This window comes from Anomaloglossus baeobatrachus, chromosome 12, assembly GCF_048569485.1.
Source record: "Anomaloglossus baeobatrachus isolate aAnoBae1 chromosome 12, aAnoBae1.hap1, whole genome shotgun sequence".
In the NCBI taxonomy this organism is placed as follows: Eukaryota; Metazoa; Chordata; class Amphibia; order Anura; family Aromobatidae; genus Anomaloglossus; species Anomaloglossus baeobatrachus.
The window spans coordinates 92,948,354-92,973,604 of record NC_134364.1 but is presented as its reverse complement, the minus strand read 5'-3'; the positions used below and the strand labels follow the sequence as shown (position 1 = coordinate 92,973,604).

Sequence of the window (25,251 nt, the reverse complement as noted above, 5' to 3'; positions counted from 1 at the left end):
TCGAAACGTGACATGGCATCTGCTAATGATTGCAGATAATTTTGCTTTCAAAAATTTGAATGGCGCTCCCTTCCTTCTGAGCTCTGCAGTGCGCCCAAACAATTGATTTCCACCACATGTGAGGTATCAGTGTACACAGGACAAAATGCACAATAAATTTGATGGTACATATCTTCCTGATATCCTTATGAAAATTCAAAATTCTATGTCTAAAGTAACATTTTTGTGTAAAAGAAAAAAAGGGAACTTTTCATTTTTTCCTTACACATTGCTTTGGTATCTGTGAAGAACCTAAAGGGTTAATACACTTCTTGGATGTGGTTTTGAGCAGTTTGAGGGGTTCAGTTTTTTAGAATAGTGTCACTTTTGGGTATTTTCTGTCACCTAGGCCCCTCATAGTTACTTCAAATGTGATGTGGTCCCTAAAAACAATGGTTTTGTAAATTTTGTTGGAAAATGAGAAATTGCTGATGAACTTTGACCCCTTCTAACTTCCTAACAAAGAAAAAAAAAATTCAAAACTGTGTTGATGAAAAGTAGACAAGTGGAAAAAGTTGTTTAGTAAGTATTTTCTGTGACCTAACTCTCAGATTAAGGCTATGTTCACACACTGCGTTTTTCACCTGCGTTTTTGGTCCGTTTTTGGTCCGTTTTTGCTGCAGAAATTTCTTGAGAAATTCTTGTAACCTTTCTGCAGACATTCCCCAGCAAAACCTATGGCAAAAAAAATTAGCTGTGCGCACACTGCGTTTTTTTCTTAAGAAAATTCTTTCAGTAGATTTTCTTAAGAAAAAGAATGAGCATGTCACTTCTTTTCTGCAGCTAACTGCGTTTTTTGCCATATATAATTGGCACAATAACGCAGGGAGCAACCAGCGGTAAAAACGCACCGAAAACGCACCAAAAACGCACCGAAAACGCACCAAAAACGCACCGAAAACGCGGCAAAAACGCAGGTGCGTTTTTGGTGCGTTTTTTAACACAGGTGCACTCTTAAGAAATTTCTTAAGAAATTTCTTAAGAAAAATCATTTTTCTAGTGTGAACATAGCCTTAAGGGCATACAATTTCAAAGTTTGAAAATTCCAAAATTTTCAACAAATTTCCATTTTTTTTCACAAATAAACAAAAAAAATATCGGCCTAAATTTACCACTATCATGAAGTACAATATGTCACGAAAAAAAACTCAGCATCACCGGGATCTGTTGAAGCTCCGGTTATAACCTCATAAAGTGACACTGGTCAGAATTGGAAAAAATGGCCGGGTCATTAAGGCTGCTTTCACACATCTAGTTTTTGCAGTGCGGCACAATACGACGCTCTGAAGAAAAAAAGGTAACCTTTTTTTTTGCCGCTGGTTGCGTTTTTTCCCGCAAGTCTATTAGTGCCGTATTGTGCCGCATGGCCTTGCGTTGCGTCCGGTTTTTGCCGGATGCAGCATATTTAGCCCATGCAGCGGCCGGATGGAATGTTGTCTGGGACGGTTTTTTTTGTGCGGCGAAAAAAACGCATCGCGCCGGATCCGGCGCGATTTACAATACAAGCCTATGGTTGCTGGATGCGTTTTTTTGCACTGCGCATGCTCAGTATCAAGCCGCATCCGTCAAAAAACGGACGGCTGCATGGAAAAACGTATGCAACGGATCAGTTTTTTTCACCGCATCCGTTGCATAGGTTTTTGAGCCGGATTGAGCCGCACTGCTAAAACCGGATAGAAAAAGAGTGAAAGATGCCAAAAAAAGGTGAAAAATGTCAAAAACTGAATAAAGAGGCGCAAATGCGACAAATGGACGTTGTCACGCGCAAAATAAGCCGGATACGGGCGAGTCTGACAGAAAAATTAGTCAATTATGGTTTCTGGATGCACAAAAATTGCTAAATTTGACGGCGTCAGGTAGTAGCGAGGGTTCAAAAGTGAAAAAATGAACAATTTTATCAAAAATTTGGCAAATCAATAAAAATCGGAGAAAAATAATATGCATTTGGTTTAGTTGTGTGACAGGAGCAGCGGCCATGAGGCACAACCTCCTCACACTCGGATTTCACCTCACTGAACCCCGCACTGCGCCGGCTGCTCGCACTATGGTTTCCTGACCTAAAATTGGGCGCGAAAACGTCGGAAACACAAAGACGCGACGCCTGGGTCAAACGACCGCGCTTGATCCGTTTTGACTGACATTGGCCGCAGCCAATCGTAATTAACTGCGCTCACACTTCCAGCCAATAAACATCGTCAATAGGCGGGATCCCGAGCTTGTTTTTCAAATGACACTCTCTTTGACCAATAGCGTGGTAAATATCGCTTCCGCCGTCCAATGGCATGTGAGGAGGGGCGTTTCCAATGTGAGGGGATGCCTGTACCGTGTAATGGAGTCTCAGTTGGTGAGCGGCCATTGAGAGAGGAGGAAGCCCTGCTGAGAGGGGTCAGGGGGCCCTGCACCGGAGCGCCGCGTGACGCTGTACCGCTCGCTTCCCTCACGGGTTCTGCTTTACGCCCGTCGTGAGTTACTTTCCCGCTTCTGAAGTTTGTTGTTTTTATTCCCCCGACGTGACCCCCGCTGAAGGTTGGCTCGGGAAAATGGAGATGAAGAAGCGCATCACCCTGGAGTTAAGGAACAGGTCACCCGCAGAGGTAAGAGTCCCGGAGGGGTCACAGGCCGCACGGTAACTACCCCCAATACTCGTACGGTAATGGTGGGCTCCGGCCAGGTGGACGGCTTCTCGCCCACCGGTACCGGCGTCTCCTCCCGGCGTGTCAGGGCATCCGCTCCATAGACTCCGCGTCACCGGCCGGGCACAAAGTTTTATCAAGGAGAGAGACGTGGGGGACGCGGGTCCGGAGGAAAACTGGGAGAAACGTGGGGCCGGAGGTGGAGGACTTGGGGTGGACGCCGGGCAGGAGGTGGAGGACTGGAGGGGGAAACGCGGGGCAGGAGGTGGAGGACTGGAGGGGGAAACGCGGGGCAGGAGGTGGAGGACTGGAGGGGGAAACGCGGGGCAGGAGGTGGAGGACTGGAGGGGGAAACGCGGGGCAGGAGGTGGAGGACTGGAGGGGGAAACGCGGGGCAGGAGGTGGAGGACTGGAGGGGGAAACGCGGGGCAGGAGGTGGAAGGACTTGGGGGTGGAGGACTGGAGGGGGGATGCGGAGGTGGAAAACTGGAGGGGGGACGTGGAGGACTGGAGGGGGTACGTGGGGCAGGACTGAAGGGCAGGAGGACTGGAGGGGGGGGCGGGGCAGGAGGACTGGAGGGGGGGGGGCGGGGCAGGAGGACTGGAGGGGGGGGGCGGGGCAGGAGGACTGGAGGGGGGGGGGCGCGGGGCAGGAGGACTGGAGGGGGGGGGGGCAGGAGGACTGGAGGGGGGGGGGCGCGGGGCAGGAGGACTGGAGGGGGGACGTGGGGCCGGAGGTGGAGGACTTAAGGGGGAAGGTGGGGGGGACGCGGGGCTGGAGGGGGGGACGACACAGGGCCAGAGTTAGGGGACTGGGGGGGAGGGACCCGGAAGAGGACAACAACTGAGGACCTGAATCGTGGGGCCGAAGAAGGATGAGAACTGGGTAGGGACTCAGCATGTGGTGCTGGAGGACAGGTGGGTCCTGGAATGCGGGGCAAAAGAAGGTAGATGACAGGGGATATGTGGGACCAGATGAGAACGATGATTGGGGGGATCGGAAAGCGGGGCAGGATGAGGACTACTGGGGGGCCTGAACGTGGAGCAGTTTGAGGTCTACGACGACTGAGAAGTAAGGCGGGACCGGATGAAAAGGACAACTGAGGAGAACTCAACGCAGGACCGGATGAAAAGGACGACGGCTGAGGGGACCGGATTAAAAGGACGACGGCTGAGGAGGACCCGGAACGCGGGACCGGATTAAAAGGACGACGGCTGAGGAGGACCCGGAACGCGGGACCGGATTAAAAGGACGACGGCTGAGGAGGACCCGGAACGCGGGACCGGATTAAAAGGACGACGGCTGAGGAGGACCCGGAACGCGGGACCGGATTAAAAGGACGACGGCTGAGGAGGACCCGGAACGCGGGACCGGATTAAAAGGACGACGGCTGAGGAGGACCCGGAACGCGGGACCGGATTAAAAGGATGACGGCTGAGGAGGACCCGGAACGCGGGACCGGATTAAAAGGACGACGGCTGAGGAGGACCCGGAACGCGGGACCGGATTAAAAGGACGACGGCTGAGGAGGACCCGGAACGCGGGACCGGATTAAAAGGACGACGGCTGAGGAGGACCCGGAACGCGGGACCGGATTAAAAGGATGACGGCTGAGGAGGACCCGGAACGCGGGACTGGATTAAAAAGACGACGGCTGAGGAGGACGCGGAACGCGGGACCGGATTAAAAGGAGGACCCGGAACGCGGGACCGGATTAAAAGGACGACGGCTGAGGAGGACCCGGAACGCGGGACCGGATTAAAAGGACGACGGCTGAGGAGGACCCGGAACGCGGGACCGGATTAAAAGGACGACGGCTGAGGGGAACGCGGGACCGGATTAAAAGGACGACGGCTGAGGAGGATCCGGAACGCGGGACCGGATTAAAAGGACGACGGCTGAGGAGGACCCGGAACGCGGGACCGGATTAAAAGGACGACGGCTGAGGAGGACCCTGAACGCGGGACCGGATTAAAAGGACGACGGCTGAGGAGGACGCGGGACCGAATTAAAAGGACGGCGGCTGAGGAGGACGCGGGACCGGATTAAAAGGACGGCGGCTGAGGAGGACGCGGGACCGGATTAAAAGGACGGCGGCTGAGGAGGACGCGGGACCGGATTAAAAGGACGGCGGCTGAGGAGGACGCGGGACCGGATTAAAAGGACGGCGGCTGAGGAGGACGCGGGACTGGATTAAAAGGACGGCGGCTGAGGAGGACGCGGGACTGGATTAAAAGGACGGCGGCTGAGGAGGACGCGGGACCGGATTAAAAGGACGGCGGCTGAGGAGGACGCGGGACCGGATTAAAAGGACGGCGGCTGAGGACGCGGGACCGGATTAAAAGGACGACGGCTGAGGAGGACGCGGGACCGGATTAAAAGGACGACGGCTGAGGAGGACGCGGGACCGGATTAAAAGGACGACGGCTGAGGAGGACGCGGGACCGGATTAAAAGGACGACGGCTGAGGAGGACGCGGGACCGGATTAAAAGGACGACGGCTGAGGAGGACGCGGGACCGGATTAAAAGGACGACGGCTGAGGAGGACGCGGGACCGGATTAAAAGGACGACGGCTGAGGAGGACGCGGGACCGGATTAAAAGGACGACGGCTGAGGAGGACGCGGGACCGGATTAAAAGGACGACGGCTGAGGAGGACGCGGGACCGGATTAAAAGGACGACGGCTGAGGAGGACGCGGGACCGGATTAAAAGGACGACGGCTGAGGAGGACGCGGGACCGGATTAAAAGGACGACGGCGACTGGGGGATCCTGAACGTGGGGCCAAAGGAGGAGGATGACGACGACTGGGGGGACCAGAACTCGGGGCCTGTGGAACGACTGTGGGGGACCTGGAACGCGGGACCTGTGGCGGACCTGGAACGCGGGGTCCTGTGGAGAACGACTGGAGGAACCGAAACATGGTGTCGGAGGACGGGAGGGACCCGGAACGTGGGGCCGGAGGACAACAGCTGGGAGGGACCCGGAACGCGGGGCAGAGGAGGAGGACGACGACTGGGGGACCCGGAACGCAGGGAAGAAGGACGACTGGGGGGGGATCCGGAACGCAGGGGAGGACGACTGGGGGGGATCCGGAACGCAGGGGAGGATGAGGACGACGACTGGGGGGGATCCGGAACGCAGGGGAGGATGACGACGACGACTGGGGGGGGATCCGGAACGCAGGGGAGGATGACGACGACGACTGGGGGGGATCCGGAACGCAGGGGAGGATGACGACGACGACTGGGGGGGGATCCGGAACGTACGGGAGGAGGACGACGACGACTGGGGGGGGGAGCCGGAACGCAGGACGATTGGGGGGGGGGGGCGGAGGAAAAGGTCATGCGGTCTGAAGGAGGACGCGTTTGGGAGAGGGGGGGGAGATCTGTTACCTTGTTGTCCCCTGTACACCTCCTGAACACCCCGCACATACCTTTATAAACTTTCCCACCCTGTATGCTTCTTCTTGGGTCTGGTCTGATGGGCGTCCTAAGTTGCAGCCCCTGTCCCTCCTTTCGTTGTCCCAATTTGATTAGTGTTCGTGGATGATGCCTTTGACAAACTCCTTGTGGCTGGGCAAAATTTCGCACCTGCTTAGACATATTTTCAGCTTGTGTATATCACTCTGCACTACAGCGGGCAGAGCCAAAAACATAAATGTGCATGCATGAACTGGCGAGTTCTATGTGCACGTGTGAGATTTTGCCCGTTGATGTGGATGACGTCTGCTGCATTAACCACGTAGGTGAGCAAAATCTTAAGCCTGCACAGAGAACTCGCCGGTTTACGCATGCACACCTCTTTTCAGCAATTTCCGCAATAGGGCAGAGCGAAGTGTGCCTTTGCAAGCTGGCAATGTCCCTGAGCAGGTGCAAAACTTTGCCCAGTTATGTGGATGGCGCCGGAGGAGTCATCCACGTCAATCATCAGAGGAGGATGGCGATCCGCTCAGAGTAGGGACAGAAGCCGCAACTTAGGACGCCCATCGGACTGAACCCAAGGATTACCATACAAGGCGGGAGATTGTATATACGAATTTGTGGGGTGTACAAGGTAATCAGGATAATATGCACCTGTTATAGAAAGCAGCACAGGTGCTGATGAAAGTGCTAGTTTTGGTTTAGAACTCAAAAATCTGGTGACAGATTCCCTTTAAAACTATTGATGCACAGGAGCCATGCAAATTGCTGCTTTCCGGCAGTTATCCCCATTCTTTCACCATATCCACATTATCTCTTTGCTTATTGGCGATACGAGTCATATGTGATGGGATCACTATAGCATAAATTGAGGTTTCCTTGAAGCTCCCGTTGTCCAGTTCTTGATTTATTTGCTGGGTTGCTTAAAGGGGTTGTCTAGGATCCTTAGTATAGGTCATTGATGACCTAATGTCCAATCAGTGGCTGTGTGACACCCGGCACCCTTTTCCCCACCGATGAGCTGTTCCTGAGGCACTGAGTGTCCGACGAGGCACAACGCCGTCAACTGTATAGCAGCTGCGGCCAGGTACTTGCATATCCACCACCTATTCAAAATAATAAGGGGCGAATGTGCAGAGCACGGCCACTATTCCACTGACCCAGCTTTGCAAATCCACAACAAAGCAGTTTTGTCCACTGGTGGCACTGTGAAGGAACAGCTGATCGGCTGGAGTGCAAGGTATCGCACCCCCACTGATCGGACTCGATGAGATATCCTAAGGACAGTCCATCAATGTTAAAGTCCCAGACAATCCCTTTTAATAAAATTAAATTAATGCGTTTTGGGTGGGAACGTTTAGAATATATTTGTCTTTAGTCATGATCATCGCAGCTGTCTGCATGGTCTAGCATGTGTTTACATCATCAGGACTGTGTTTCCCAGTAGAAATGACTAGACAGTCTATAGGAGAGGTGGTTGCACACACTCACTACCAACCCCAGTCACTGTCTATAGGAGAGGTGGTCGCACACGCTCACTACCTCCAGTCACCGTCTATAGGAGAGGTTGTCGCACACGCTCACTACCGCCCCAGTCACCATCTATAGGAAAGGTGGTCGTACACGCTCACTACTTTCACAGTCTATAGGAGAGGTGGTTGCACACGCTCACTACCTCCTCAGTCACTGTCTATAGGAGAGGTGGTCGCACACGCTCACTACCTCCTCAGTCACTGTCTATAGGAGAGGTGGTCGCACACGCTCACTACCTCCTCAGTCACTGTCAATAGGAGAGGTGGTCGCACACGCTCACTACCTCCACAGTCACAGTCTATAGGAGAGGTGGTCGCACACGCTCACTACCGTGACAACTACTGGTGATCAAAAGGCTGGTGACCCGTGGTTTATGGATCTTTTCTATTGATCAGTGTTAATGTGTAGTCTGACCTAAGCCTATAAAGCCATATTGTTAAGTTAAAGAAGATTACGTGCCTTGCAATCTCTCCCCTTCCTAGAGATCATTGTACTTCCATTGCAGCCACAGGTTGTTCTCCTAAGTATGAGCTTATGGTGCCCCCTTATGTTGTCCTGAAAAGTTTAGTGTTTCAAAGTTTCCCCCCAAATTTTTCAAATCCTCTTTATTTTCTGTTTTGGGGGGCTGTTTGTATTAACATGTTGAAATTGCCTCTTATTGGCTGAACCCAAGTTTATCTCCTTGATCACTTAGTAACATTCGTTGATCGTTATGTCTACTGTTGTGTGCCACCATCAATGATTGGGGTACATGTACCCACCAACCCTTTCTCCTGGAGAGCGTCTTCCTTTATCAACTTTTTTTTTTATTAACCACCTATATAAACTAACTCAAAACTTTATTTTTATGCATTTTACCTGGAGGCTACAGACAGTGTTTGCTGTTTTGCTCGCTTTTTTTTTTTCCTGCTCTGCGTGATTCTGCTATCAAAACTAGATTCTGAGAATTGCAGGTTGTGACATTTCCTACCACTTAACACAGGAGGGACATCCTCCTTTTTTTTTTTTTTCTTTTTTTTAGCCTTGTTGAATATTTACTTTTCTGGAACAGTTTGTAGCTAGTAGAGGACTGAGTGATTGTATAAAGCCTCTGGCTAACTACGAGGAGCCCGGCCTCTTCTTGTGACTTCTTACAGCTGGAAACCTTTCACTTTCACCTGCGCTTGACATGTAGAGATCATGGCCGCTCCCCAGAGCTTAGTTCATGGCCACGGACAGATAAGTCGATTGCGTTACAAGCAGACATGGCTGGAGCTGGGTGAGAAGTCTACGCCCCGCCGGTGTGGCTTATAGCAGTGTCTGATGTGACCTCCCTTTTTGGCTCGGTGTCAGATTGTTTGGCATGACTAGACAGAATTGGACTTGTACGTCAGCCGGCACTGTTCTCCAACAGCTGCTGAGGAATGAAGATGATGGGGGTTATAGTTCTGCAGTGCTTTCTTTGGTTGTTCAAAAAAAAGCATTGGGCTTGGATCACGGCTATTGTAATTGTACTGCACTATTTATGGTGCTGGCTGGAGCAGAGTACGCGTCATACGGCACAGGTGCCAACTTTTACACATAGCTATGGCGGTCGTCAATCCACTCGGGAGCCTCGTTGAAGCTTTTTTTTTTTTTTTTTTTTTGGCCTTCAGTGGATACTCTGCTTAATAGTTGACCAGTAATTTTACCTTATTGTTGATGGAAAACTTCTTAAGTTACAGCTCTAAGATGAATAAAACTGAAACTCTTAGTAAATTTGTAGATTTTCTGAAGGCAAGAGGGTGACAACTCTCCAGACTTCTTGTCCCTCTCCTCATGTATCGGTGGTGCCATCCTGACGCGGAGGTTTCTTTAGGTTGGAGCTGATTTTGCTCCAAGTAGAGTAATCTCCTAATAACCCCCCCCCCCCCCCACCCCCCCCCCGCCCACCATTTGCCAGGCAGCTGCTGTTGGAAGTGATCATCTTGCAGCCCCCCCCCACGCTCGCCGGCTGTCGTCGGCTACCAGCACAAGTGACTTGTTGCTCTCAGCAGATGTTTTGAGATGTAGGTCACTCCACACACAACCCCCCCCCCCCCCCCCCCCCTCTTCTTCCTGGGGAACGCCCATCAAAGGACTGGCGGAGTAAGCGAGCGTCTCTTTACCATTGATGTTATCCAGCTAGCCACTATAGCCATGAGAATATGAACATATATTAGTATATCTCTGTGCACTTATTTGTCTTACAGCTAATGAAAAATAAACTTTACTACTGTTTTGCTTTTTGTTGCAACCATTTTTTTTTTTTTTACTTTTTTATCCTAATGAATAAGGGTTTTTGTTTTATGCCTTTTTTTTATCAATGGCTTTTCTTTCCTCCCTTTTCGACTGAGTTTTTCTGGATCTTCCGGTATTGAAAGAAATCCTTACTTTTCGCACTCAATTTTTTTTAATATCTTTGCATTCTCGCTAGGTGGCAGAGTTGGTTCTAGACAATTGTCGGTCAAGCGATGGCGAGATCGAGGGCTTAAGCGAGAGTTTCAAAGAGCTGGAGTTCCTCAGCATGGCGAACGTAGAGCTCTCCTCTCTTGCTAAACTCCCACAGTTGGCGAAACTCCGAAAAGTAAGTAACGAGTCCCAGAAATCTGTTGTGTAAAATTGTGACTGCAAAATCACTGTCACCTGTAGAGGTGTTTGCCCCTCATCCATGTTTGTTTGCTCCCTGTAGCTTACACTAATGTATTACTGTGGCCATGTGACCTTAAGGCTATGTCTGCATGCTGCAGTTTTCTGTTCACCATAAAACAGCACCCTGTGGTCAGAAAAAATGCATCCTGCAGTCTCAAAGATGCGTTTACTATGCATTTTTGACAATACGTTATTTTTTTATGCAATAGGTGAAAAAGTGATTGGCGGACCCAGACTGTAAAGTCTGACCCCCAGCGCACTATACTTACAGAGTCGCTGGCTTTGCAGAACTGCTCCCGCAGCCTTTCATTCGCTTTCAGAGCAGCTGATTAGCCTCCTAAATATTCACTGCTTCTCCTGCCCACCGGCGTCTGTGGTTCCAGTCAGATACGCCCACGCTGAGTGACAGCATGTCTGACTTCCAATCACAATCAAAAGATAGTCCCGGCACACAGTGCAAGAAAAGATTAGGACAAGTCCAGGTATGGTATGCTTAAACAAAGTTTTTTATTTTTCACCAAAAAACGGTACGGCCCGCCCAACGTTTCGGCTCATACAAGAGCCTTCACCAGGGGCCAAGAGTACCGAGGTAAATGGTTGTGATAAGAAATCTTATAAGTGCATCCGGGCCTGGAAACCAGAGGGAAAGTTTAGGAGAGTCGGCTTGAGGAATACTTCAGTAAGAAGGTATTGTTGCTACATGTGAAGTAGACAAGGGGAGCGCCAGTAAAAGGCTAGCATACAATGTGGAGGGGCTCACACGGTAGGTGTGGGGTAGAAAATAAATGCAATAAGACACTGTCACATATGTAAAAGAATTACTGATCATATGTGATATGGTAAGTAAGTTACGAGTTAAGAGGGGGCTCCCTCCACATACTGACAAATCACCATGCCGCTTTAGGTATTCCCCTGGTGCTCTCACCTTTATCCTAGTACTTTTAGTGCCACTGATGTCACCTTGGTAACTTACCATATCACATATGATCAGTAATTCTTTTACATATGTGACAGTGTCTTATTGCATTTATTTTCTACCCCATACCTACCGTGTGAGCCCCTCCACATTGTATGCTAGCCTTTTACTGGCGCTCCCCTTGTCTACTTCACATGTAGCAACAATACCTTCTTACTGAAGTATTCCTCAAGCCGACTCTCCTAAACTTTCCCTCTGGTTTCCAGGCCCGGATGCACTTATAAGATTTCTTATCACAACCACTTACCTCGGTACTCTTTGCCCCTGGTGAAGGCTCTTGTATGAGCCGAAACGTTGGGCGGGCCGTACCGTTTTTTAATGAAAAATAAAAAAACTTTGTTTAAGCATACCATACCTGGACTTGTCCTAATTTTTTCTTGCACTGTGTGCCGGGACTATCTTTTGATTGACTACATTTTTTCTCCCGAGCACCAGGACTATAGCAGTAGAGCATAACTTATTCCTCTCTGTGACTTCCAATCACAGACTCGCTCTGCTAGTCTATATTGTACAGTAAAAATAAATAATTTTGACTTGGGGTCCCCCCATATTGTGATACCCAGTACAGATAAAGCATACGGGTGCAGCCCCCAGCTATGTGTTTATCTTGGCTGTGTATCAAAATAAGAGTAATCGCACGTTGTAAAAAAGCAGTGTGCAGTCGCCGTCCCACCCCTCTTTAATTTTCATACCCAGCCAAGCAAAAGTTGGGGCTGGTATTCTCAGCCTGGGGAGACCCATGTTTATTGGGGCACCCCAGCCTATAACTATTAGCCTGCAGCTGCCCAGGATTGCCGCATCCATTAGATGCAACAATCCCAGCACTTAACCCAGCTTTTTCCGATAGCCCTGGTGCGGTGGCAATCAATGGTAATAAGAGGACAATAACAACCTACAGCTTCTACTGAGTCCTAGATTAGTAATGGGAGGCTTCTGAGACCCCCACCCCCACTACTAATCTAATGAAAGTAAAAACATGCATCGAAAATATCCATTATTTGAAATAAAATACAAAAAACACCCTTTTACCACTTTATTAACACCCCCCAAAAACACCCTTACTAGTCCGACATAATCCACATGAGGTCCCACGACAATTCTAGCTCTGCTACATCTAAAGTCACAGCGTGCAATCACAGAGCATGACTGCCCACTGTGAGCTTCAGGCAGAGACTGAGTGATCCGCTTGATCAGTGGTGACGTCGCTCGGGTTAGCTGCGGCCACAGATGGAGGTTTCCACAGCCCTCCACTTGTGATCGTAGGAGCCATGGTGGCACAATTAGGCTGCCTTAGTATAAAATAATTTGTGCATCATGACTAAATAATATTTTTATGAAAGAATATAATATAAAAAAATGAAAATGTTAAATTAATAAAAGTAAAAGTATTACAACACAAATATGTAATAAAACTAAAAATATAATACAATTAATAAAATACTATTACTTTAAAATATTATATTAAAATACTGATATAATAAAAATGTAATAAATACATTCAATACACTACTATAGTGCAGTGGAACCTTAGTTAACGAGAACAATCAGTTCTGGACGTGTGCTTGTAAACCATGTGCCATTCCACACATGCACAAACACATATGCTCACCTTACCTACCGTTCCATCGCCAGCCTCCTGATTCTTCTAGTTCGCCGGTACAGGATGTGTATCGGGTAACCATCGCGACCGATGCCGGAGCTTCTGCTGCCAGAGCGCTGACGTCAAAGGCAAGAGCTGCGTGCCTCTTATTGGTCAGCGCGCTGCCTTTGAGAAGCGGGTGACAGCGGAAGTTCCTCCATCGTCGCAATGGTTACCCGATACACATCCTGTACCGACGAACTACAAGAAACATGAGGCCGGCGATGGCAGGTAAAATGAGCAAAATGTGTGCGGGCGGGCGTGTTTGTGCGTGCGTGTGTGCATGTGGACTGCAAGAGCAGATCAGAGCGCTGTTAAAGTAAGGAACCGGAAGTGTGTGCGGGGAGTATTTGCTCGTATAGCGAAATGCTCGCAAACTGGGTTACTTGTAAACCAAGGTTCCACTGTAAACCATAAATATACATTAAATAAAATACTATGATACAATCAATGACCTATAAATGTTAAAAAAATAAAATACTCTAATATAAATAAAATAAACATTAAATTGCTATTAGCAAAATATAATAAAAAATTAATGCATTAGCTAAAATAATGTAATAAAAATTTAGTGTATGTGTGTATATATCTTATTTACATTTTTTTTTTTTCCCCTTGCAGTTGGAGCTGAGCGATAACAGCATCTCTGGAGGGCTTGAAGTATTAGCGGAAAGGTGTCCTAATATCACCTACCTGAACCTGAGTGGTAACAAGATCAAGGATCTGAGCACAGTGGAAGCCCTTGTAAGTATAAAACATACCAGCGAAAGGTTAATGATGGGCAGATAAAAGCACAAGTGCCGCCATTTTTCAATTTTGCTGTTTATAATGAAGTCTTGTTCTGTGCAGACAAACCTAAAAAACCTGAAGAGCTTGGACCTCTTCAACTGCGAGCTTACCAACCTAGAAGACTACAGGGACAAGATTTTCCGGAAACTTCCACAGATCACATACTTAGACGGCTTTGATCAGGAAGATAATGAAGCCCCTGACTCTGAAGAGGAGGATGCTGAGGGTCGGTAGTGAATGCTTCTCCCAGTTCTCACAGCATCTTAGTTTTTTTTTCTTGTATTGATTTAGTTTGGTTCCCTAAATGATTTTACTGTCTTTTCTTTTTCGCTCCTAATTGGGAGACCCAGACAATTGGGTGTATAGCTATTGCCTCCGGAGGCCACACAAAGTATTACACTTAAAAGTGTAAGGCCCCTCCCCTTCTGGCTATACACCCCCAGTGGGATCACTGGCTCACCAGTTTTGTGCTTTGTGCGAAGGAGGCAACACATCCACGCATAGCTCCACTGTTTAGTCAGCAGCAGCTGCTGACTATGTCGGATGGAAGAAAAGAGGGCCCATACAGGGCTCCCAGCATGCTCCCTTCTCACCCCACTTCATGTCGGAGGTGTTTGTTAAGGTTGAGGTACCCATTGCGGGTACGGAGGCTGGAGCCCACATGCTGCTTCCTTCCCCATCCCTTTTTACAGGGCTCTGGGTGAAGTGGGATTCTATCGGTCTCCAGGCACTGAGACCGTGCTCCATCCACAGCCCCTGGTATCTGCTGGACATGGAGCGGAGTATCTTCAGGGACATGGCCCTGCTACATGGAGGTACTCTGTGTCCCTGTGGGGACCGCGCAGACACACGGCAGCACTGCTGGGTGTGTTAGTGCGCCAGGGACAGCGGCGCTGTCCGCACTAGTGCCATCGCACACCACAGCGTTGCTGGGTGTGTTAGTGTATTGGGTGACTACTGCGCTAACCGCCGCTGCCATTTTTATTTAAGGCGCAGCTGGGATTTGTGGTGCGCCGGGGACTTCCGCGCCGGCCAGCACTGATATGCCGGCCGCGCTTATTAACTCGAGTCCCCGGCTTCTGGGCCTAGTCTCCCTTCGTTACCGCCCACAGGCCTGACAGTCAGGGTAGGGGCGTGACGCTGCATAGCACAGCAGCGCTGAGAGCTGGAGTATGTTTTGCATACTCCACCCCTCTCACTGTGTGCACTGTGAAACCGGATTCCCGCACTTTCTCAGGCACGCCCACGGCTTCCTTCTCTACAAGGACGCCGGCAGCCATTAGTGTCAGTTTCTGTACGATACAGAGACAAGTGTGGAAGACCCTGGCATTCTGATAGTCACACAATCGCTGCAACAGGCGTTAAGCAGCACCTGTGGTGCTAACCCCACTAGTGCAGAAGTGCACTTATAGATATGCTTGTACTATATACATTGCACTGTTTGGTCGCACGTTGTATATACCCTCCTGGATTGTGCGGAGGAGTTATCAGCATATTCTCTGTGTAAAACAAAGGTGCAGAACCACATGTTTTTCTATGCAGCCGGTACAGCATGTACGGCTATACGGCCGGCAGGTTACATAGACCCCCATTATGTCTAACTCAGCCGGAGTCTCTGCTAATGGCCAGAGGATGAGGACGGTGTCTGCAGTATTTACTGACAGATTTTCTGAGACTATGGCTATGATACTAGAAGCCTAGCAGTCCGGACATGTCTCTCACAACATGGGCACTGTTGAATCATTGATCCATGGCCCCCCTCAGTGTGAACAACTAACAGCTCCGGGAATGTCACACGCATCCCAGAGTCACGGCTCTGCACAGACGTCAGTCCCAGACAGCCTAAGCGGGCTCACTATGAGCGGCCCTCGGTTTCATCAGGGTCCTAGCAGAAGGACTCTCTGTGTAATGAGGCGGAAGTAGCGGCTCAGGATTCTGATCCTGAGACCGCTCTCAATCTGGATACACCTAATGGTGACGCCATAATGAATAATCTTATAGCGTCCATCAATAGAATGTTGGTTATTTCTCACCCAGCTCCTCCAGTGGAGGAGTCAGCTTCACGTATTTTTCTGGACCACTCTGCCTTCAGAGAGGCAGTCCAGGAACACCACACTTATCCAGATATGCGCTTCTCCAAACGGCTTAGGATACACGTTATCCCTGCCCCCTGACGTGGTCAAGGACTGGACCCAGTGTCCCAAGCGGCATCCTCCAATCTCCAGGCTTGTAGCTAGATCCATAGTTGCAGTGGGAGATGGAGCTGCACTTAAAGATGCCACTGACAGACAGATGGATCTCTGGTCTAAATCCATCTATGAGACTGTCGGCGCACCGTTGGCCCCAGCATTCTCACCCTTGGGGCACTCCAAGCTATTTCAGCTTGTCTTACACAGATTGACACGGTTACACGTACATCTGTGCCGCAGGTGGCATCCTTAACCTCTCAAATGTCTGCATTTGTTTCTTACGCGATTCAGGTTGCCCTAGACTCTGCGAACCGTACGGCAGTAGCCTACGCTGCTCCGTGTTTTTAAGCAGAGCCTGGTCTGCTCGTTAAGTGAATGGAAGGCAGATTCTGCTTCCAAAAAAGGTTGCTTAACCAGTTGCCTTTTTCTGCTGACCGACTGTTTGGTGAGCGTTTGGATGTAACCATTAAACAGTCCAGGGGTAAGGATTCATCCTTTCCTCAGCCCGGACACAACAAACCCCAACAGAGCAGGAGGCAGTCGTGGTTTCGGTCTTTTCGAGGCTCGGGCAGGTCCCATTTTTCCTCGTCCAATGTGGACTCAAAAGGATCAGAGGAGCTCAGATTCTTGGCGGGCTCAGTCACGCCCAAAAAAGAGACAGTCTGAAAACCCGCTTCCAAGGCGGCTTCCTCATGACTTGCGGCCTCCTCTCTCCGCATCCTCGGTCGGTAGCAGGCTCACCCGCCTTGGCGATATTTAGCTGCCATAGGTCAATGACCGTTGGGTGTGAGACATTCTGTCTCACGGGTACAGGATAGAGCTCACTTCTCGTCCTCCAACTCGATTCTTCAGAACTTCTCCACCTCCCGGCCGAGCCGCTGCTCTTCTGCAAACAGGGTGCACTCTATAGGCAGAAAGAGTGATGACCCCCGTTCCTCTTCAGGAACAAGGTCACGGTTTTTACCCCAAATTATTTGCGGTGCCTATAAGAACGGGCCGTTCCGTCCCGTTCTGGATCTAAAACTGCTCAGCAAGCTCGTGGACACCAGGCGGTTCCGGATGGAATCCCTCCGCCATGTCATCGCCTCAATGTCCCAAGGAGATTTCCTAGCATCATTAGGCATCAAGGATGCTTATCCACACGTGCCGATTGATCCAGAGCACTAGCGTTTCTACGCTTCGTTATAGCAGACGAGCACCTTCTGTTCGTAGCTCTACCTTCCGGCTAGCGACAGTCCCACTGGTCTTCGCCAAGGTCAGGGCAGCAGTAGTCACAGTCCTGCACTCTCAGGGTCACTCTGTGATCCCATATTTAGACGATCTACTTGTCAAGGCACTCTCTTAGGAAACATGCCGACACTGCCCGAACGTTGCGCTGGAGACTCTCTAGAGTTTTGGGTGGATCATCAACTTTTTGAAGTCAGATCCGACCCCGACCCTATCGCTAACATATCTAGGCATGGAGTTTCATACTCTCTCAGCGATAGTGAAGCTTCCGCTAGACAAACAGCATTCACTACGGGCTGCAATCTCTTCTTTAAGAACCAGTCGCACACATTGAGACGCCTCATGCACTTCCTACGTAAGATGGTAGCAATGGAGGCAGTTCTTTTCGCGCAGTTTCATCTGCGTCCACTACAATGTGACATTCTCCGCCAATGGGACGGGGAGTCGACCTCCCTCAACAGAGTCGTCTTTCTTTCTCAGGCGGCCAAGGAATCTCTACGGTGGTGGCTTCTTCCCACCTCATGGTCAAAAAGAAGGTCCTTCCTATCCCCATCCTGGGCGATAGTTACGACAGACGCGAGTCTATCAGGGTGGGGAGCAGTTTTTCTCCACCACAGCGCTCAGGGTACGTGGACTCAGCAAGAGTCCACCCTTCAGATCAATGTTCTTGAACACAGAGCAGTGTATCTTGCCCTACAAACCTTCCAACAGCAGCTGGACAGCAAGCAAATCCGACTTCAGTCGGACAACTCCACAGCGGTGGCATACATCAACCACCAAGGAAGAACGCGCAACCGGCAAGCCTTCCAGGAAGTCCGGCAGGTTCTGATGTGGGTGGAAGACACGGCATCCACCATATCCACAGTTCACATCCCAGGCGTGGAAAACTAGGAAGCTGACTTCCTAAGTCGCCGGGGTGTGGCCGAAAGGGTATGGTCTCTTCACCCGGACGGGTTTCAGGAGATCTGGCGCCGCTGACAGAGGCCGGACGTCGATCTAATGGCGTCACGGCACAACAACAATGTGCCAGCTTCATGGCACGGTTTCACAATCATCGAGCTCTGGCGGCAGACGCCTTAGTTCAGCATTGGTCGCAGTTCCAGCTACCTTATGTGCCACCTCTGGCATTGTTGCCCAGAGTGCTGCGCTAGATCAGGACCGACTGCGGCCGCGCCATCCTCGTCGCTACAGATTGGCCGAGGATGTTGTGGTTCCCGGTTCTGTGGTGCCTCACGGTAGGCTAACCGGGGGCACTACCAGACCAATCAGACTGGCTGTCTCAAGGGCCATTCTTCCATTTGAATTCTACGGCCCTCAACCTGATGGTGTGGCATTGAGTCCTGGAACCTAGTGTCGTCAGGATTACCTCAGGACGTGGTTGCCACCATGAGACAGGCTAGCATACCAACGTCCGCCAAGATTGACCACAGGACGTGGAAGATATTCTTATCTCGGTGCTCGGCGCAGGGTGTTTCTCCCTGGCCGGTTGCATCGTCTATGTTTCCTTCCTTCCTGCAATCTAGGTTGGAAAAAGGGTTGTCGCTCAGTTCCCTTTAGGGACAAGTCTCAGCGCTATCTGTATTTTTTTCAGAAACGACTTCCTCAGGTACGCACGTTCCTACGGGGAGTTTGTCGTCTCAGCACTCCGTACAAGCGGCCGTTAGAGCCCTGGGATCTGAACAAGGTTCTAATTGCTCTCCAGATGCCGCCTTTCGAGCCTTTGAAAGAGGTCTCCCTTCCCGCTTTTCTCGGGAAGTGGCCTTCTAGTAACGGTCTCGTCTCTTAGGAGAGTTTCCGAGCTAGCAACGCTCTCATACAAATCTCCCTTCCTGGTCCTTCACCAGGACAGGGTAGTTCTGCGTCCGATTCCGGAATTTCTCCCTAAGGTGGTATCCCACTTTCATATCAATCAGGATATCACCTCACCTTCTTTGTGTCCTCGTCCAGTCCATCAATTTCAGAAGGATTTGCATCTGTTGGTTCTGGTGAGAGCACTCAGGTTCTACTTCCCGCATGGCGCTCCTGCGCCACCCGGATGCACTCTTTGTCCTTGTCGCTGGTCGGCGTAAACAGTCGCAAGCTTCTGAATCCACCCTGGCTCGGGGGATCGAGGAACCAATTCTTGAAACCTACAGTTCTACTGGGCTTCTGGTTCTCTCAAGGCTGAAGGCCCATTCTACCAGAGCCGTGGGTGCATCCTGGGCATTACGGCACCAGGCTACGGCTCAGCAGGTGTGTCAGGCACCTACCTGATTGAGTCTGCATACTTTTACCAAGCATTTTCAGGTGCATACCTACGCTTCGGCAGACGCCAGCCTAGGTAGATAAGTCCTTCAGGCGGCGCTTGCCCACCTGTAGGAAAGGGCTGTTTGACGGCCCTATCACGAGGTATTCTTTTACCCACCCAGGGACTGCTTTTGGACGTCCCAATTATCTGGGTCTCCCAATTAGGAGCGAAAAAGAAGGGAATTTTGTTTACTTACCGTAAATTCCTTTTCTTCTAGCTCCAATTGGGAGACCCAGCACCCGCCCTGTTTTCTCGGGGTTTTTCTGTTTTTTCGGGTACACATGTTGTTCATGTGGTATGGTTCAGTTCTCCGATGTTTCCTCGGATTGAATTGGTCTTTAAACCAGTTATTGGCTTTCCTCCTTCTTGCTTTGGCACTAAAACTGGTGAGCCAGTGATCCCACTGGGGGTGTATAGCCAGAAGGGGAGGGGCCTTACACTTTTAAGTGTAATACTTTGTGTGGCCTCCGGAGGCAATAGCTATACACCCAATTGTCTGGGTCTCCCAATTGGAGCTAGAAGAAAAGGAATTTACGGTAAGTAAACAAAATTCCCTTCTTTCGGACTATGACACACCCTAGATTTAGACAGCTGAAAATATATATATATATTTTTTTTATTTATTTTTTTTAAATCTTCCCTGGTGGTGTAAAGTTTAGGGACATTACCACTAATTTTAATGTAAAATAAGAGTAATGTAGAAGAAAGGTATAAATCTGTGTTTTGCTGCAGTGTCTGTATTATACACACACCCCTGCTACATGCACATTTACACTCACACGCACCCCTGCTACATACCCATTTACACTTGGGTGCACACACAGCCCTTCTACATGCACGTTTACATAAACACTACATTACCACATCTTATAGGTCCTGATCAGGACCTGAATGAAGGCTGCAGGAGTTATGCAAGACCTTCTCAATTAACTGAAGGAACTTTCAGATCATGTGATCAGTTACATGATCTGAAAGATCTTGAAATTGTGTGAAAGGTCCTGCATCGTCTGTCCGTCCAGCTCCCGGCTGTTGCCTTATTCTGCTCTGCACAGATCAGTATGAGGCTGGAGGTGAGAGGGCAATTCTGGTAGTTTTAATATAGTCGGATTCATAAAGCACCACAGAGCAGTGGTTGAGCATTCTTTCAAGAACATTGTGCATTTGCTTCATTTTCCAGTTTCCTCTTTTTACTGCAGAATGCGAGGAATATGAGTATCCAGAGGATGAAGATGACGAACCCGGTCCTCCTGGAGAGTATGAAGAGGAAGATGAGGAAGAGGAGGAGGGAGAGTCTGATCTAGGAGAGGAAGAAGTGGGGCTCTCCTACCTGATGAAGGAGGAAATACACGTAAGTCATGCACCGGATAGAGCGGATGTATCACGGATCTAACATGTCCGTCCACATCTGTTTTGTTTGGGGTTTTTGTTGGTTTTTTTTTTTGGGAGGGGGGGTGCTGTTAACGTACAGAAGTGTGGCCCCAGTGACAATGATGTATCTGTCCTTAATAAATCTGTTCCTTCTGCCCAGGATGAAGAAGATGATGATGATTACGTTGAAGATGGTGGTGATGGAGAGGAGGAGGAGGAAGAAGAGGAAGGTAATTTATAAGGCCTCAGACTTTTAAATCAAATTGAGTAGGCAGGGCTTTGTTTTGTTCAAGGGGTTTTCCATTGATCATGTGTAGTAATACTGGCATCATGCCGGTCAGCCATGCCTGTAGTATAGTATATGATTGCTGCCGCCACTCATGGCAGGGTTTTTTTTTAATTCTGTGGTTTACTGCTTCTCATCTAAACCACAGTGGTGGCTGATTTCCTAAGGAAAGGGGTACAGTGTTTACGAGCTCTTTGCTATAGATTGTAAACGCTACTTCTCAGGGAAAAAGCACAGTTTGAGCCAGCAGTTTACAACCATGCCACAGGTCTGGACAAGCAGCGAAGAGGTGATATAGCCTATCTAGAGATCTATATATGCACACACCGATCAGCCATAGCATGAAAAAAAATAACCACTGACCGATGTGGATTTCGCGGGTGGGGGATTTTTCAGGCCGTCAGTTCCTAAAGTTGCTGTTTTGGAAGCAGGAAAAATGGGCAAGCGTAAGGAGCTGAGCGACTTGAGCAACTTTGACAAGGGACAAATTGTGATGGCAATGCGACTGGGTGAGAGCATCTCCAAAACGGCGGGTCTGGTGGGTTGTTCCCGGTGTGCGGTGGTTAGTACCTACCAAAACTGGTCCGAGGAAGTACAACTGGCAAACCGGCAGCCGCTGATCGGTGTGTGTGTATAGTTATAATTTTTGGGTTTATTTCTTTAGATAGATATATTTTTTGATGCATGTTTTAATTTCTCTTTTCTTCACAGAAGAGGAGGAAGCCGTTGAACGGGGAGAGAAAAGAAAACGGGCCGCAGAGGATGAAGGGGACGAAGATGAGGATTGAGGCAGTTTTGTTTTTTTTGGGAGGCTAAGGACCAGTCTCAATTTTTTTTTCTTTTTCTCTGAGCCCCAGGATTGCTGATTTATAGAGTGTAAAATGCAGATCTGTACGTCTCTACATGTACAATAGATGTCCCGGCAGAAATTTAACTTGTTACTTTTTTTTATAGGAAAAGGTGTGGTTTTACGATTTTTGTGCCCTTTTTATCATTCCAAATAAATACGTGCGGATCCTTTTTAATAGTAATCTTATCTAGAAACGTCCCTATCTTTTATCATGCAACGTGTGACCCCCTCCCCCAGAGTTTTCCTGCAGTCAGTGGTTGGATATCTGAGTGAAGAGTGATACCCCCCCCCCCCCCTCACAAAACTGCAGCTGTCATATATCCTATAAGTATATAGACAACACCCAGCCCCCTATTCCTGGGCAGTACTCTCCAGCTGTTGCAAAACTACAACTCCCAGCATGCCCTGACAACAATTTGCAACCTGCTGGAGAGACCCATAGGGATTGCTCCTGTTCATTACAAAGAGTGGGAAGGGAGCAAGGTTTGATGAGAGCATAGAAATTAAAGGACTTTGACCACTACCCAGACCGCCCTCTTTTACAACGGCCATTCTTGTAAGGCCTATTCAGCAGGCGTAGATGTAAAAAATGGCGGCTTTGGGCGAACATTTTGGTGGGAAGCTTGTATACAATACCTGCGTTAAAGCAGTTTTACCCTTGCTGTAGGAGTGTGGGATCCTCTTAATTAAAAGCTACTTCCAGCTTTACACAAACTTTTTTTATTTTATTTTTGAAAAATTATTTAGTTGAAAAATGATGCAGCTTTGCAGAAGGTCTTCATTATCCCTCTTCCATTACATATGACCTCCTCCTTCGACATTCTCATGATTAGTTGTTGTCTTGGTGGGCCTATGAAGCTCAGCCTGTTACTGAAGTACTACATTATATATAGTATAAGCAGTCATGCAGGTCAAAGTTCCCTAATGGTCTAAAAATACACAATGTAAAGTAAGGGGGGGGGAGATATCAAAGTGTAACTTATCTCAGTAGAATGTTTGGTGTATCTAGCTCCTCCCGTATATGTAATGCTATAAGCCCGTAGAATGTTCTGTGTTTCTAGTGCCGCCCCTATATGGAATGCTATGAGCAGTAGGAAGGTTCGGTGTCTCTAGCTCCTCCCCAATGTAGAATGCTGTGAGCAGTAGAATATTTGCTGTCCTAGCTCCTCCAATATATGGAATGGTATGAGCAGTAGAATGTTCGGTGTCTAGCCTCTCCTCCTATATAGAATGCTATGAGCAGTAGAATGTTCGGTGTCTAGCTCCTCCTATACAGAATGCTATGAGCAGTAGAATGTTCAGTGTCTGTAGCTCCTCCTATACAGAATGCTATGAGCAGTAGAATGTTCGGTGTCTAGCCCCTCCTCCTATACAGAATGCTATGAGCAGTAGAATGTTCGGTGTCTAGCCCCTCCTATACAGAATGCTATGAGCAGTAGAATGTTCAGTGTCTGTAGCTCCTCCTATACAGAATGCTATGAGCAGTAGAATGTTCAGTGTCTGTAGCTCCTCCTATACAGAATGCTATGAGCAGTAGAATGTTCAGTGTCTGTAGTCCCTCCTATACAGAATGCTATGAGCAGTAGAATGTTCAGTGTCTCTATCTTCTCCCCATATACAGAATGCTATGAGCAGTAGAATGTTCAGTGTCTGTAGCTCCTCCTATACAGAATGCTATGAGCAGTAGAATGTTCAGTGTCTGTAGCTCCTCCTATACAGAATGCTATGAGCAGTAGAATGTTCGGTGTCTGTAGCTCCTCCTATACAGAATGCTATGAGCAGTAGAATGTTCAGTGTCTCTATCTTCTCCCCATATACAGAATGCTATGAGCAGTAGAATGTTCAGTGTCTGTAGCTCCTCCTATACAGAATGCTATGAGCAGTAGAATGTTCGGTGTCTGTAGCTCCTCCTATACAGAATGCTATGAGCAGTAGAATGTTCGGTGTCTGTAGCTCCTCCTATACAGAATGCTATGAGCAGTAGAATGTTCGGTGTCTAGCCCCTCCTCCTATACAGAATGCTATGAGCAGTAGAATGTTCGGTGTCTAGCCCCTCCTCCTATACAGAATGCTATGAGCAGTAGAATGTTCGGTGTCTAGCCCCTCCTCCTATACAGAATGCTATGAGCAGTAGAATGTTCAGTGTCTGTAGCTCCTCCCCATATATAGAATGCTATGAGCAGTAGAATGTTTAAAATGCTATAAGCAGTAGAATGTTTGATGTCTGTAGCTCCTCCCCCTCCATAGAATGTTATGAGCACCAACTTTCATACGCTTTTTTTTTTGTACAAAGTACAAACATCCATTTGGAAAGAAGTTACAACATTTCAGACTTTTGTCGCTTACAATGGACAGTCTGCACAGGAAATGCAAAAACAAAACAGTAGGACAGACAAAGCCTAATGCAAAGTTGTCTCATTTTTAGCATTAATGGTAAAATTTAAACAATATTTATCTGTGGCTTTTATAAAAATGTGTGAAAAATGCATAAATCGTAATGTGCTTAGTGTTTCCCATGCTACCATGGCATTTGTGACAAATGCTAGAAAAATGATAAACAAAAAAACCACACTTAGCCTTGTAAAGGTTTCACTAGTAAAGTCTACTCCCCCAGTTCAATTACTTGAATGGTAAATCTATAGGTGTGCTGCTCAGGCAGACAACCACTTTAATGATGGACTTGGTGGTAATTAATAAAATGCCCCTTTTAAGGATCAGACGCCTTCTCGCTGCCATCTGCTTTCACCCGGAATATCATGTATCAGTCTCTATACCAAATCCCCGTAACTTATGTGGTAACACGTTGTCCACTTTATCACACGGTGGTGACGACACGTTCTAGAGTCCCTGACGTCAGCCTTTTGGATAAGTTTTCTTTGTTTTTGTTTGTTTTTTTTTTTTATTTTTTGTGCAGATATATAAGGGCGGGTTTTATATTTACAGAGGGCTTTGTCCTACTTGAGATACTCTTTTATGGCAGTATGTATATAGTGTGATCAGTTACTTTTTGGATTCTCTTTAAATGTGCGACTTTTTTGTTTTTGAATAAAGCCATAACAGTGTTATCTGGTGTTGGACTTTTTTATTTCGGCGCTTTGCCAAAATCTGAAGAAACGCCAAGCGGATGATATGGAGACAAATCGCTGTTCAGTCAGCCTAGATACATCAACCCTCTAGTAAGGGAGTGGAGTACAGCAGAACACCTCCATTTCCTCTACTTAACATCACTTAAAGTGGCTTTTTCCTATCTTCATATAATATTGGATAGTGCTTATAAAAACAAGCACTTAAGCAATTTACAGCTTTTAAAATTTTGGGACTGTTACTAAGATATCACCATTTTTTTAACATTTGTTTACAAT

The 25,251-nt window shown here is 48.4% G+C and overlaps 1 protein-coding gene across 5 annotated transcripts; it reads left to right on the top strand.

The window, feature by feature from the left end:
• The first annotated feature begins 2,338 nt into the window (after nucleotides 1–2,338).
• ANP32E (acidic nuclear phosphoprotein 32 family member E) lies at nucleotides 2,339–24,954 on the top strand. 5 transcript variants are annotated; one of them, XM_075330293.1, is made up of 8 exons: nucleotides 2,339–2,633; nucleotides 10,064–10,213; nucleotides 13,515–13,637; nucleotides 13,743–13,908; nucleotides 20,582–20,733; nucleotides 20,914–20,983; nucleotides 21,471–21,548; nucleotides 21,751–24,954. In XM_075330293.1, exons 1-8 carry the CDS (start codon nucleotides 2,580–2,582, stop codon nucleotides 21,825–21,827), a joined length of 870 nt encoding a protein of 289 aa, XP_075186408.1. In that variant the 5' UTR covers nucleotides 2,339–2,579; the 3' UTR covers nucleotides 21,828–24,954. The 5 variants fall into 5 exon arrangements, with proteins under 5 accessions (XP_075186408.1, XP_075186407.1, XP_075186406.1 ...); XM_075330292.1 differs by having other exon boundaries at nucleotides 21,471–21,662; nucleotides 21,754–24,954; XM_075330291.1 differs by having other exon boundaries at nucleotides 21,471–21,662.
• Nucleotides 24,955–25,251: the final 297 nt, after the last annotated feature.

What these genes read in the sequence shown, in the direction of transcription:
- ANP32E (XM_075330291.1), top strand. Translation starts at nt 2,580, where the DNA reads ATGGAGATGAAGAAGCGCATCACCCTGGAGTTAAGGAACAGGTCACCC. An exon ending in AGTTGGCGAAACTCCGAAAA is followed by an intron (nt 10,214 to 13,514) that starts GTAAGTAACGAG and finishes TTCCCCTTGCAG; the next exon opens with TTGGAGCTGAGCGATAACAG. An exon ending in TGATGAAGGAGGAAATACAC is followed by an intron (nt 20,734 to 20,913) that starts GTAAGTCATGCA and finishes CCTTCTGCCCAG; the next exon opens with GATGAAGAAGATGATGATGA.